This window comes from Megalobrama amblycephala, linkage group LG14 (assembly GCF_018812025.1).
Source record: "Megalobrama amblycephala isolate DHTTF-2021 linkage group LG14, ASM1881202v1, whole genome shotgun sequence".
Classification (NCBI taxonomy): Eukaryota; Metazoa; Chordata; class Actinopteri; order Cypriniformes; family Xenocyprididae; genus Megalobrama; species Megalobrama amblycephala.
Window position 1 is genome coordinate 14,651,641 of NC_063057.1, and position 14,245 is coordinate 14,665,885.

Consider the following 14,245-nt stretch of genomic DNA (forward strand, 5'->3'; position numbering starts at 1 on the left):
TCTTGTACTGTATTTGCAAAACTACTGCGCTGGTGAGCGTTGTAGTCGTTGTAGTCCAGAGCTGCGCTTGGAGTATTTACGACAGTGTGATTCATTGAAGGAACCTGAAGGTATTTACGACAGTGTGATTCATTGAAGGAACCTTCGCAAATCTTACTGAGTTCCACTTTAAGTAATTTTGAGCTCTCCTAGTGGGGCCTGGCCCCTGGTTGAGAACAATTAGTGTAGCCAATTGTAGAGCAAAAGTGTCTATTGATATTTACAAGCAATCTACAATCCCTGTTGCATGTTGACAGAAATGGTTACCATGGTAGAGTATTTCACCTATACAAACTTTCAAGTGTGACGTCTCTTTTGTGGGAGGGGCCGCTTCATATGAAAAGGGGTTTAAAAGGTTTATAGTACTACAATGATTAACGCTGAGCCCACATTTCACTGCCAACTAACGTTATTGCCCAGCTTGAGCTGAGTCCAGTCGACGTCCGGAGTGGAAACCTTCATCCACCTCCACGAACGCAGGTGTTCAGCCACAGAATATGCAGAAACACGATCTGTGTGAGGTGACGCATGTCTAAACCACACCCTGTACACAAAGAACGATCATAGCGCTGCTTCACGCCCAACAGAGACTCAAACACCTGACGCTTAATACCCGACTCCATCTGCGCACGACCCGATGGCAAAGGAGGCAGATTTTATGCGGTCTGTGTTGCCCGTTCGCGGCGCTTTTCACTCGGAAGACTCTTCTTTAGCTTTACCTGAGGCGGACAAACTAACTCTCGCGGACACTCACCGGCTCAACAGACTACAGCAACAAGTGCAGCTCACTCTCTCTCGGAAAAGAAAGAAACCAAAACTGCCAGGTATGTAGAATGAAACCGCATTATATTAAAAACAAACTATGTAAAGATAATAAAGTGTTTTGGCTTGGAATAGGAATACAGTTGTATAGGCCTACATTTTATATATAAATACAGGATGTCAGTCAAATGTTTATGGTCAGCTTTCACTGGTCCTTTGTTCTCAACTCTGTCCTTTCATCATCATTTTGTTTGTGTAAAATAACATGCCAAAGAATATTGATTTATTCTTTCATTTTTAATTGTATTTTATTATACTTGTGTAGATTATGTGCCTTTGATGTATAACATGGTACTGAATGGTTTATATTCATGTACTGTAATATTTACATAGTACTTCAAGCTACTTCAAAGAATATTTGAAGTCCAAATATAGCTATAAATATATAATATTTATTATAATATTATAACTATGTTATATAATACAATATACAATGTCCAAATAAACACATTTGATACCTTTTTGGTAGAGAAATGTGAACCCTACCTTAGTTTGTCAGAACTCACTCATTCAAACCTATTTAGCAGGATTTGTACGTGAGCATGAGAAATATGTTTTCCATTGTGTCATATTGTATGCCATTTAAATGTGTTTTTTGGGCTTTGCAGAGTCATCACTCTCAGACAGTCTGTCCAGCTGTCATATTTCAAGTAGTTCATCTTTAGGAAGTCTACACACAAAGGTAAAAACTATTTTCCACTTGGATAAATGTAGGGCTGTCAAACGATTAATCGCGATTAATCGCATACAAAATAAAAGTTTGAGTTTGCCTGATATATATGTGTGAGTACTGTGTATAATTATTATGTATATATAAACACACACAAATGTATGTATATATTTAAGAGAAATTTGTTATTTATATACAAAATAATTTTATTTATATATAATAAAAATTATATTATATAAAAAAATTATATAAAAATATAAATAAATATACTTGTAAGTATTTCTCAAATATATACATGAATGTGTTTGTATTTATATATACATAATAATTACACACAGTACTCACACATATATTAGGCAAACTCAAACTTTTATTTTGTATGCGATTAATCGCAATTAATCATTTAACAGCCCTAGATAAATGTGTTCGTTAAAAAATGAAAATACTGTCATCATTTAGTCCATGCAATGGAAGTGAATGGTGACTAGGGCTGTCAAGCTCTAAAGAAAAAAGGCAAAAAGTACCTTAAAGGTAGTGTAAAAGTAGTTCATACACTACTGAAGCTGTTTGTGTCAGGAATAGTCCAGCCTTTAATGTCCCTAAATTCACTCATGATAATGCCACACACTATACTTTGCAGCGGACGATACCCTTCAATCATGAAGCTACAAGGTCGTTGCGGATGATTGAGCGTTCTCAGTGGTCAAGTACAGAGCCGCCTCGATTTCACAGAGGCTATGGAAGTTTTCGTTATACCACTAAAAGAGCTGATTTACGCTGGGGGTCCAATTCTTTCACTCTCCCGTCGGACCCTGCAGCCAACCATTTCCAACTGAAAAAACACCCTCTACGTTATGCCCGCTCTGAGGTTCTCCGAAACCCGGGCCTGTCGGCTGTCACTCAGCTCCCCAGTAACTCTGTGTATGAGAACAATCACATAGATGATACAGATGAAGTATTTTTACCCAGCACCCCACACAATGCTCCTGCAGAGAGGAACAGGATGGAGTTAGAGAAACACACCCTTCAGAGGACCCTCTGCAAGCCAAGAGAGGGGGGTTTCGGTGCTCTCGAACAATCAGAGAACGTGTCCTGGCAGAGCCACATCCGGAAGCCGAGCCTGGATATTGTTGCAGGAAGACGACCCTCCCCACCTGGCTCACTAATCAGCATGGAGGAGCAGTCAGGATGTTTAGCGAGGATAGAAAAGCTGGATGTCAACAAGCAACATGCAATGACAATGTCAGCAAAGTAAGCCAGTAGTTTATACATTTTAGCTACTTAATCTTAGTTAAAGTTGTGTTTTTAAAGCGTTTCTGTCTTATGTCTGTGTGTTAAAGGAAGGGCAGACAAGGTGAACCAGGTACAGTGATGACTCTAAAAGAGGCTGTAAATCTCCTGGCACAAGATAACATGGAAACACAAATCACTGCGGCAAACTTTATACAGAACCAGTGCTTTAACAGTCCTGATGCCAAGAAAAAAGTAAGTGATACTTTACTCTAAAATGGCACATGCTACTATGATCCACCCAAAAGATGATAATGATATATCTCACAGTGCTCAAAGTCTAGCCTCAACGGTTGCATTGATAACAAACGCTTTGGCAAAATAAAACAATGAGTCATAGTACTACATATTGAGGTGGCACTTTAATTAAGTGGAAAAGGGGTGTGGAAGAAAGTGATAGGAAAGTATTTAGTGTGGTTTACATGCTTACAGTGCTGTCAGACAGCAAGTTATTAAGATGACTTCAGTGTTTCATTGTCTTTGTAGAGTTATTTTTCTGCTGTTCCATAGTACTTGACTTTTATAGACTTTAAAACATTACTATCTCTGTTGAATCCTTTAGGGAGCTCCAGGGGATTGCCTGCATTCGCTTTGAATCCAAGAATAGCCAATATTAAAACTGTCTGAAAAAATAATAATAAAAAACAATTCATTTTAAATGCTAAAAGTGAATTTAGGCATTATAATGTACAGTATGAAAATGGATATTCATTTTGAGAATTGCTAAACATTACATTTAACAGTGTTATATTAATGTTTTTTAAAAATTAACTTTAAGTAAGCATTATATGATGGTAAATGTATAAATTGAGGAAACAAGCACAATTAAATATCCAGTATCAGCCAATTATGAGATATTAAAATCTCTAAATAATAACCAATGCAGTACAAATATACTGTGCGTCCCAAAAAATAAATAATGTTAGTGTTACAGTTTAGGAAAGTTTTGAAAATTTGGATTTTCTTTAATGTACTACTGTATGCAGATTAACTATTATGTTAATAATCACAAAGCTCCCCTATATCCCCCCATAACATTTATGAAAACTAACCTGCAATTTATTCTGAATTGTCATGGGCATGACAATACAACCCTTAGCACAAACATACATGACCGCCCATGTTGTTTACTCAACAGTAATTCAGTACTCAGCAACTTCGCCCGTCCTCCTGATGAAGGACACTGTGAACTGAACTGCACTGGTATGCAGAGGTTAACCTAACATAAAAGGTCAATTACATACACCACCATTCAAAAGGTTTTTTTTTCAGCAAAGATGCATTAAATTAATCAAATGTGATAGTAAAGACATTTAGAATTTCACAAAAACTTTCAATTTTGAAAAAAATCATAATTCTTCTTTTGATCTTTCTACTCTGAATCCTGAAAAGAATATCAAGGTTTCCACAAAAAATAGTAAGCAACGCAGCTATTTTCGACATTGATAATGGTGAGAAATGTTTCTTGAGCAGCAAATCAGCATATTAGAATGATTTCTGAAGGATCATGTGACACTGAAGGCTGGAGTAATGATGCTGAAAATTTGGTCATTTAAAAAAAAAAAAAAATTACCACTATTTTGGTGCAAGAACCTTGACTAACATAAGTGGACTTAAAGGGATAGTTCACCCAAAAATTAAAATTCTGTCATCATTTACTCCCCCTAAAGTTGTTCCAAACCTGTAAGAATTTCTCTCTTCTGCTGAACACAAAGGAAGATATTTTGAAGAATATGGGTAACCAAACATTTGATGGGCTACATTGACTTCCATAGTTTTTTCCCCCCAATACTATAGAAGTCAATGGGGAAATCAACTGTTTGGTTACTGACATTCTTCAAAATATCTTTTTTTGTGTTCATACAGGTTTGGAAGAACTTGAGGGTGAGTAAATGATGACAGAATTTTAATTTTGGGGGTGAGCTATCCCTTTATGGGAGAAAAAATAAAATGCTACAAAAGTGTAAAATATGACCCATTTAAATTTGAGGTTTCTTATTTTATCATGTTCCATCTGCTCAGGTACTTTATCTTCAAGGCATCCCAAAGCTGCTGACGCTCATGCAGAATGAGAGCGAGGAGCTCCAGCGGGCTGCCGTCAGCGCGCTCCGAAATATTGCTTTCGAAAACAATGAAAACAAAATGGAAGTCAAAGACTGTGAGGGGCTTCCAGTGATCCTAAGACTGCTCAAGAAGAACCGAGACATCGAGACGCGACGGCAGCTCACTGGTAAGGGAGCCATTCCAAGTATTTTAGCTTTGCGCCATATATATATTTCATAATGCAGATAAACATGACTTCACTTTAGCTGATGCTTAAAACTTCAGCCATGTCTCCAACTATGAAAACATCCAGATCTTGAAAGCGTGACCTGTACCCTCCCATTAATCTTGCAGATGTTATTCTCTCTCCAGGGCTGCTGTGGAATCTGTCTTCTCATGACCTTCTGAAAGAGCAGCTCGCTATAGAAGCGGTCAAACCTCTCACAGACTGTGTGCTTGTGCCCTGCTCAGGCATTTCTGAAGGGGAAGACCCCAAGTTGGAGCTCCTAGCTGACCCTGAAATTTTCTACAATGCTACTGGCTGCCTGAGGTATTACCAGCTAAAATACAAAGATTGTATAATAAGATGCAAAAGGTTGAAAATGGAGCATATTTATTTTGACAAGCCAGGCTGTTCTTTGTAGTGCTAAATAGTGCTAGTACTGCACTATCATGTGCATTATTAATAAACCAATTTTAACTGTGTTTGATTTTAATATGCACTTCATTTTAAAGGTGTTAGGTACATTTTCTTTAAATATATTAATACTTTTATTCAGCGAGGATCTGTTAAATTGATCAAAAGTAACAATCAAGAAATGTATATTGTTACATCAGATTTGTTTCAAATAAATGCTGCGCTTTGAACTTTTGAACTTTATATAAAAAATGTATCATAGTTTCCACTTTCCACAAAAATATTAAGCAACACTGTTTTCAGCATTGATAATAAAAAAAGGTTTCTTATGCTGAAAATCAGTATATTAGAATGAATGATCATGTGACATTGAAGACTGGAGTAATGGCTGAAAATTCGGCTTTGTCATCACAGAAATAAAATGCATTTTAAAATATATTAATATATAATATAATAATAAAATATATTATTGATTTTTTTCCATATAAAGTGTTATTAATAATTGTCACATTTTTATTTTGAATAGAAATTTGAGTTCAGCCGGTCCAGATGGACGTAAAGCCATGCGGGACTGTGAGGATCTCATTGAGTCTGTCATCTATTATATCCGTGGTACCATTGCAGACTACAAACCTGATGATAAGGTACTCACATTAAATCCCCATCTTTATCAACAGTCTTTCTTTTGTCTAATAATTAAAGGGGTCATATCACAAGGAAGTACATTTTCCTTGATCTTTGAAGATAAAAGAGCTCTTTCAGAACACAAAATCTTCAACAACAACAACAAAGTTCATTGAAACTAAGCTACTACAACGAGTCTGAACACTCGCATTGTGACACAAATTAAGGCATCAGCACGTGACCTGTCCACATTTATGTCAATGTTATACAAACCCAATTACAAAAAAGTTGGGACACTGTACAAATTGTGAATAAAAAAGGAATGCAATAATTTACAAATCTCATAAACTTATATTTTATTCACAATAGAATATAGATAACATATCAAATGTTGAAAGTGAGACATTTTGAAATGTCATGCCAAATATTGGCTGATTTTGGATTTCATGAGAGCTACACATTCCAAAAAAGTTGGGACAGGTAGCAATAAGAGGCCAGAAAAGTTAAATGTACATATAAGGAACAGCTGGAGGACCAATTTGCAACTTATTAGGTCAATTGGCAACATGATTGGGTATAAAAAGAGCCTCTCAGAGTGGCAGTGTCTCTCAGAAGTCAAGATGGGCAGAGGATCGCCAATTCCCCCAATGCTGCGGTGAAAAAAAGTATCAGAAAGGAGTTTCTCGGAGAAAATTGCAAAGAGTTTGAAGTTATCATCATCTACAGTGCATAATATCATCCAATGATTCAGAGAATCTGGAACAATCTCTGTGCGTAAGGGTCAAGGCCGCAAAACCATACTGGATGCCTGTGATCTTCGGGCCCTTAGACGGCACTGCATCACATACAGGAATGCTACTGTAATGGAAATCACAACATGGGCTCAGGAATACTTCCAGAAAACATTGTCGGTGAACACAATCCACCGTGCCATTCGCTGTTGCCGGCTAAAACTCTATAGGTCAAAAAAGAAGCCTTATCTAAGAGGACAAGGACAACCCAAGTTGTTATCAGCGCTCTGTTCAGAAGCTTGCATCTCTGATGGTATGGGGTTGCATGAGTGCGTGTGGCATGGGCAGCTTCCACATCTGGAAAGGCACCATCAATGCTGAAAGGTATATCCAAGTTCTAGAACAACATATGCTCCCATCTAGACGTCGTCTCTTTCAGGGAAGACCTTGCATTTTCCAACATGACAATGCCAGACCACATACTAAATCAATTACAACATCATGGCTGCGTAGAAGAAGGATCCGGGTACTGAAATGGCCAGCCTGCAGTCCAGATCTTTCACCCATAGAAAACATTTGTCGCATCATAAAGAGGAAGATGCGACAAAGAAGACCTAAGACAGTTGAGCAACTAGAAGCCTGTATTAGACAAGAATGGGACAACATTCCTATTCCTAAACTTGAGCAACTTGTCTCCTCAGTCCCCAGACATTTGCAGACTGTTATAAAAAGAAGAGGGGATGCCACACAGTGGTAAACATGGCCTTGTCCCAACTTTTTTGAGATGTGTTGATGCCATGAAATTTAAAATCAACTTATTTTTCCCTTAAAATGATATATTTTCTCAGTTTAAACATTTGATATGTCATCTATGTTGTATTCTGAATAAAATATTGAAATTTGAAACTTCCACATCATTGCATTCTGTTTTTATTCACAATTTGTAAAGTGTCCCAACTTTTTTGGAATCGGGTTTGTATTTGTTCCAAAATGTTGATGTAATGTTATATTATCTAACGTGATCCCAAATGATTATTCCAACTTAATGATTAATTCTTCTTTTCCAGGCCACAGAAAACTGTGTGTGCATCCTGCACAACCTTTCTTATCGATTTGATTGTGAGGTGCCTCGTGTGGATTCCCCGGTGTTACAACAGCCCAGACAGAATCACAATGTAGAAACTAGCAATCCTGGCTGTTTCATTCTCAACAGTCCTAAAAACTCTGAGGAGGTTAGTGTTACAACTTACAACCTATATTTAAAAAAAGATCTTTCAAATTCAAACTAGGCTGATTTAATAATATAGCTGATGTTGCAATCAATTAGGAAAGCATAAATGTCAACTGACTTTTTTTTTTCTCTTGAGTACTCAAAATATATATTGTATATTGATTGTAAGACTGACCATAATGCCCATCCCTAATGCAAAGGCTGTGGTGTAGAAAAACAAATTGACCTCATATGTGGCATCATATGTTGTGGCCCAGGATGCAGATACAGACTATCCCCTACTCGAGGAGAATGGCAGCCCTCATGGTGTGGAGTGGCTCTGGAGCGCCATCACCGTCCGCATGTATCTCTCCCTCATTGCCGTCAGCACAAACCAGCACACAAAACAGGCATCCATTGGAGCACTACAGAACCTCACGGCTTGTTCTGGAGAGGTATGATCTGGAAACCAGTTTCATTAAAATAACCATAATCAGCACTGACTACAATTACATTCAGGCTTAGATTTAATGGGTTAGTTCACCCAAAAATGAAAATCTGTCATCAATTACTCACTCTCATGTCGTTCCAAAACTTAAGACTTTCGTGATTTTCAAATGACAATATTTTTAATGAAATCTGAGAGATTTCTGTGCCTTCATTGAAAGTCTATTCACCCAAAACTCTGACTAGGGTTATCACGGTACCAAAATTTCAGTAGTTGGTACCAATACCAGTAACATTTTGCTTTTCTCAGTACCAATTATTTCGGTACCGGAGTAAAAAACTGATGTTTCTGATTCCAAAATGCATTTAAAGGTGCCCTAGAACTTTTTAAAAGATGTAATATAAGTCTAAGGTGTCCCCTGAATGTGTCTGTGAAGTTTCAGCTCAAAATACCCCATAGATTTTTTTTAATTCGTTTTTTTTAACTGCCTATTTTGGGGCATCATTAACTATGCACCGATATATAGGTTGCGGCCCCTTTAAATCTGCTGCTCCCCCTCCCCCGGAGCTCGCGCTTGCCTTGAACAGCATAAACACAGTTTACACAGCTAATATAACCCTCAAAATGGATCTTTACAAGATGTTCGTCATGCATGCTGCTTGCATACATCGGATCATGTAAGTATAGTATTTATTTGGATGTTTACATTTGATTCTGAATGAGTTTAAGGCTATGCTGCGTGGCTAAAGCTAACATTACACACTGTTGGAGAGATTTATAAAGAATGAAGTTGTGTTTATGCATTATACAGACTGCAAGTGTTTAAAAATGAAAATAGCGACGGCTCTCTTGTCTCCGTGAATACAGTAATAAACGATGGTAACTTTAACCACATTTAACAGTACATTAGCAACATGCTAACGAAACATTTAGAAAGACAATTCACAAATATCACTAAAAATATCATGTTATCATGGATCATGTCAGTTATTATTGCTCCATCTGCCATTTTTCGCTATTGTTCTTGCTTGCTTACCTAGTCTGATGATTCAGCTGTGCACAGATCCAGACGTTCTGCCCTTGTCTAATGCTTGAACATGGGCTGGCATATGCAAATATTGGGGGCGTACACCCCAACTGTTACGTAACAGTCGGTGTTATGTTGAGATTCGCCTGTTCTTCGGAGGTCTTTTAAACAAATGAGATTTATATAAGAAGGAGGAAACAATGGAGTGTATGTCTTTTCCATGTACTGAACTCTTGTTATTCAACTATGCCAATATAAATTCAATATTGAATTCTAGGGCACCTTTAAATATGGCTGTCAATCCAGAAACGTTGCAGTGTACTTAGCAGCATGAAAAACTATACTTGTATTCAGATTGTGAATGGGTACTAAACAGAAAAATAAGAAGAGCCCTCCCTTTATAATCACTAAGGATATCAATAGCTGTTTCCATCCACCTATTTTTATGCTCATTTTGGGATATCGCATAAAAAAACTTAATGAAAACTCCAAAAAGTGCATAAAGTCTAAAACTAAATTGAGTCAGATAAACTTTTTATCCAATAAGAAAACATGCGCATAAACCATGATGGAAACACATTTACTGAATAAGTCCGTTGGTGCGCATCAAAAAAGATTTTGCAATGGGACAGCATAACTGGACCAACCAGCGGACTGATCTCGTTGCACTGCATCTGAAATGTTGTTTTGGTGATTCTGAAATGCCTTTGCCAAAGTCTGTCATCAAAGTGGTTCAGTATAATTATCTCCCAGATAATTATCTCCCAACTCTCTTACACAACTGTGCATCTGCTTCCGAAAGCAAGATAACTTTATTGCATTTTGTCTGCGTGCTCTAAGTACCAAAACATTTGACAATGTATTCTGATGGTTCAAAACGTTCATAAAGATATCATATAATAAAGCCACAGGAATCGAGCAGTTTAATTCTGAAGAGATCACGTTGTATGATCAACAGATTAAATTAGGCTTTTATTCACTTACACTCACAGCACTCAAATATGGTAAATGGAAGTTCAACCTACTTGCTTGACAAGTGAGAACAAACCTCATATACTATACACCATCTTTGATTTTTAACGGGAATGAAAGCGAGGCTGTGAGGAATAGACATACATATCTTTAGTGGGTTGTACTGTTATTTGATGTGTTTTTGGACTGTTCTGCTGATGAAACACTGAGTAAAATATCCTTACAAGGAATTTCAATACACAAAAAACTCCAGACAACATGAGCTGTGGAAAATTATAAGTGATCTTAGGGCTTTATACAGCTTTTTACAGCAGATGCCTCTGAAAAAAGTCTGCTCTGAAAATGGTTCTTGCGTAAGCTTAAACGTGCTGCGTAACATACAAGAATGAGCCTCATTGGTTCTCATGTGTCAAGCATGCTTGAGCTTCCTTTTACAAAATTTAGTGCTTCATGTACATTTGCTGATCAATGTTTATATGTGAATAAAAGCCTAAATTGAATCATCATGTAAAGCAATCGTGTCTCTTCAGAAGACTTGGATTAAATCGCTTTTACAATATCTTCATGAACTTTTTGAAGCATGAGAGTTTTTGGCGAACAGACGTTCAATGGAGGGACAGAAATCTCTCAGATTTCATTAAAAATATCTTCATTTGTGTTCCAAAGATGAACAAAAGTCTTATGGGTTTGGAACGACATGAGAGTAAGTTTTAATTTTAGGGTTGAACTAACCTTTTAATGTCTTTGTATCCCTTTAGACATCCCAGGCCATCGCACACTTCATCGTGCACAAGGAGGGAGGCCTGTCTCAGGTGAAGAAGATGCTTCAAGAAGGAGAGAAGGAAGAGATCAGAATATCTGTGTCATTGCTGAAAAACATCTCTCGCTACCGAGAACTGCATACTGATATTGGTGAGCTGCCATTATATACCAATATACAGCACATGGCAGTTTTTTCAGGAAAAAGGCTAATGAACATCTCTACAGTTAAACAGGTGCTGCCAGAGCTGGTTGCCATCCTGCCAAACTCTGATCAAAGCGTAGAGCAGCCAATAGAGGTCACGGTAACAATATGTCACATCCTCATCAATCTGAGCCATGCATCTGTATCGAACACTACTGCCATCATAAACCAAGGAGCGTTACCCAAGATCATCAGCATCAGCTCCAAAGACAACAGGTACGGATTCATTTTCAGATATATATATATATATCATGAATGTTCAGCTATATGACTTGTTTAATTTATAAATATAATTTTCAACTAAATATAGGTTTGGACCAACACGGGCGGGCCAAGCGGCCTGTATTTTACTTCATACCCTGTGGAGACATTCAGAGTTGCACAGCAGTTTCAAGAAGGTGAGATTACTACATTTTTGCATCACACAGTGTCCATGAAGTAATAAAGTGTTATTCTCAACATATTTTGGGGGGAAAAAATACATAAACTACGGTATAACCAGTAGTCAAAGACTAAAGTCAATTTAGGCCAGCTACTAAAGATATTAGGCTAACAGTGTTTACAATAAAAAAAAAAAAATGAATGCAATTAACCGCAATTAAAAGCATGACAATACTATTAGAACAAAACTTAGTGGTTAGTCTACATGCATGAACACATTGATTTGTTACGCTAATGTAAAGCAAATTTGTGTCATTTCACATTATTTCCTGATCTCATTACTCTACTCCCCCTTGTCCTGATCATTTATGCCTCACTCCTTCTCTCTCCCATCTACAAAAGTGGCAAAAAGGCCAACAATAAGAGTAATAGTGAGTAAAATGTAAGAAATAGTCAGAACAAAACACATTTAAAAACAAAAACAAAAGTTCTATATACTTTTAAATTTTTATTTTTTGTTTTTTATTAATTTTAAATATTTTAAGTTATAACCCAAAAATATATTTTAGAGCTTGGCATAATTAGAAAAATGTACATTCATTATAACAAAGTTTTACTATTTTCAACAATCACAGCAATAGCAAACCACAACAATGCAATTAATTCCCAATGGACAAAATCAAGTTCCGCCCTACATTTATTCTTGTTTGCAAAGCCCACTATTGCAACTACCATTTCATACTTTAAATCACACACTTTAATGAAAAAATGTGGCTACTTTATACAGTACACACTACTGTTCAAAATTTTGTAATGTTTTTAAAAAGAAGTCTCTTCTGCTCACCAAGGCTGCATTTATTTAATTAAAAATACAGTAAAAACAGAAATATAGTGAAATATTATTACAATTTAAAATAACTGTTTTCTATTTGAAAATGTAATATATTCTTGTGTTGACAAAGCTGAATTTTCAGCATCATTACTCCAGTCTTCAGTGTCACATGATCCTTCAGAAATCATTCTAATATGCTGATTTGCTGCTCAAAAAAAAACATTTATTGTGTACAATTGTAAATATTTTTTTTCAGGATTCTTTGATGAATAGAAAGTTCAGAAGAACAGTGTTTATTTAAAATAAAATCTTTTGTAACATTATAAATGTCTATACTGTTACTTTTGATCAATTTAATGCATCCTTGCTGAATAAAAGTATTAATTTCTTTAATTTTTTTTTTATTTCTTTTATTTCTTTAATTTTTACTGACCCCAAACTTTTGAACGGTAGTGTATAATGTTACAAAAGCTTTGAATTTCAGATAAATGCTGTTCTTTTGAACTTTCTATTAATCAAGGAATCCTGAAAAAAAATTCTACACAACGGTTTTCAACATTGATAATAATAAGAAATGTTTCTTGAGCAGCAAATCGGCATATTAGAATGATTTCTGAAGGATCATGTGACACTGAAGACTGGAGTAACGATGCTGAAAATTCAGCTTTGCATCACAGAAATAAATTACTTTATAAAATATATTTAAATAGAAAACAGCTATTTTAAATTGTAATAATATTTCACAATATTACTGTTTTTACTGTATTTTTAATTCAATAAATGCAGCCTTGGTGAGCAGACGAAACTTCTTTTAAAAACATTAAAAATCTTACCTATCCCAAACTTTTGAGCGGTAGTGTATTCCACAACCATGGGGAAACCTGGTTCTTTAAAGGGGGTGGGGAGGTAAATTAAAACAAGAAATATGTTTACTTTTATTTGTTTTAGCTTATTTTAAAGCTTGTTTTGTCTTTTTTATTCAAGTCATCTTGATGCCCGCTTGGAAGTTAGGAACCACTGATCTATAGAGCGCTCAAAAATGAATTCACGTGTTAGTGTTTCAGATTTTGTCTTTCACGTCATTATGTATTTACTCTTGTCATCTGTTTTTCAATCTATGGCAGGCTGGTTACAGGAAAACCGACTTCATAAACAACAGGACAGTGAAGGCTGTGAATTCTGCTCGTGATTAATGGGATCCAGAAATGTATTGCAAGGAAAAGGCTTTTCTTTGGGAAGATTACTAACGGTGCTAATAACATAGCCTTGGTGTTTGTTTATTGTGTTTTGTCTTAATTTAACACTTTGTGTTTTAACAACAGTTATGTCTGTAGATTTTACAATTTAATTTATTTTTTTACTGACCTTTTTAAGATTTTTACTGCCTTTGTCTGTTTAAATAGCAATATTAAAATAATTTTCATCAACAAAGCTACTTTTTGTGCATCTGTTTTTATTTTGTTGTTTTATTTTGCAATGGGTAGTCACTTCCTAACCTTGTGTAGTAAAACACTGTATAATATTTTCAAATAAACTACAATATTTTCTCCAGTCA

General features: G+C 36.0%; 1 protein-coding gene across 1 annotated transcript; it reads left to right on the forward strand.

The window, feature by feature from the left end:
• The first annotated feature begins 311 nt into the window (after positions 1-311).
• Positions 312-14,245, forward strand: pkp2 (plakophilin 2). Its single transcript, XM_048154602.1, has 13 exons — positions 312-863; positions 1,470-1,543; positions 2,172-2,782; positions 2,872-3,016; positions 4,844-5,051; positions 5,237-5,414; positions 6,028-6,145; positions 7,924-8,088; positions 8,345-8,521; positions 11,272-11,425; positions 11,501-11,693; positions 11,788-11,875; positions 13,815-14,245. The coding sequence occupies exons 1-13, from the start codon at positions 677-679 to the stop codon at positions 13,881-13,883; spliced, it is 2,367 nt and encodes a 788-aa protein (XP_048010559.1). The 5' UTR covers positions 312-676; the 3' UTR covers positions 13,884-14,245.

Coding starts and splice junctions, on each gene's coding strand:
- pkp2 (XM_048154602.1), top strand. CDS start 677: ATGGCAAAGGAGGCAGATTTTATGCGGTCTGTGTTGCCCGTTCGCGGC. Junction 5,415..6,027: donor AATGCTACTGGCTGCCTGAG/GTATTACCAGCT, acceptor TATTTTGAATAG/AAATTTGAGTTCAGCCGGTC. Junction 8,089..8,344: donor GTCCTAAAAACTCTGAGGAG/GTTAGTGTTACA, acceptor GTTGTGGCCCAG/GATGCAGATACAGACTATCC.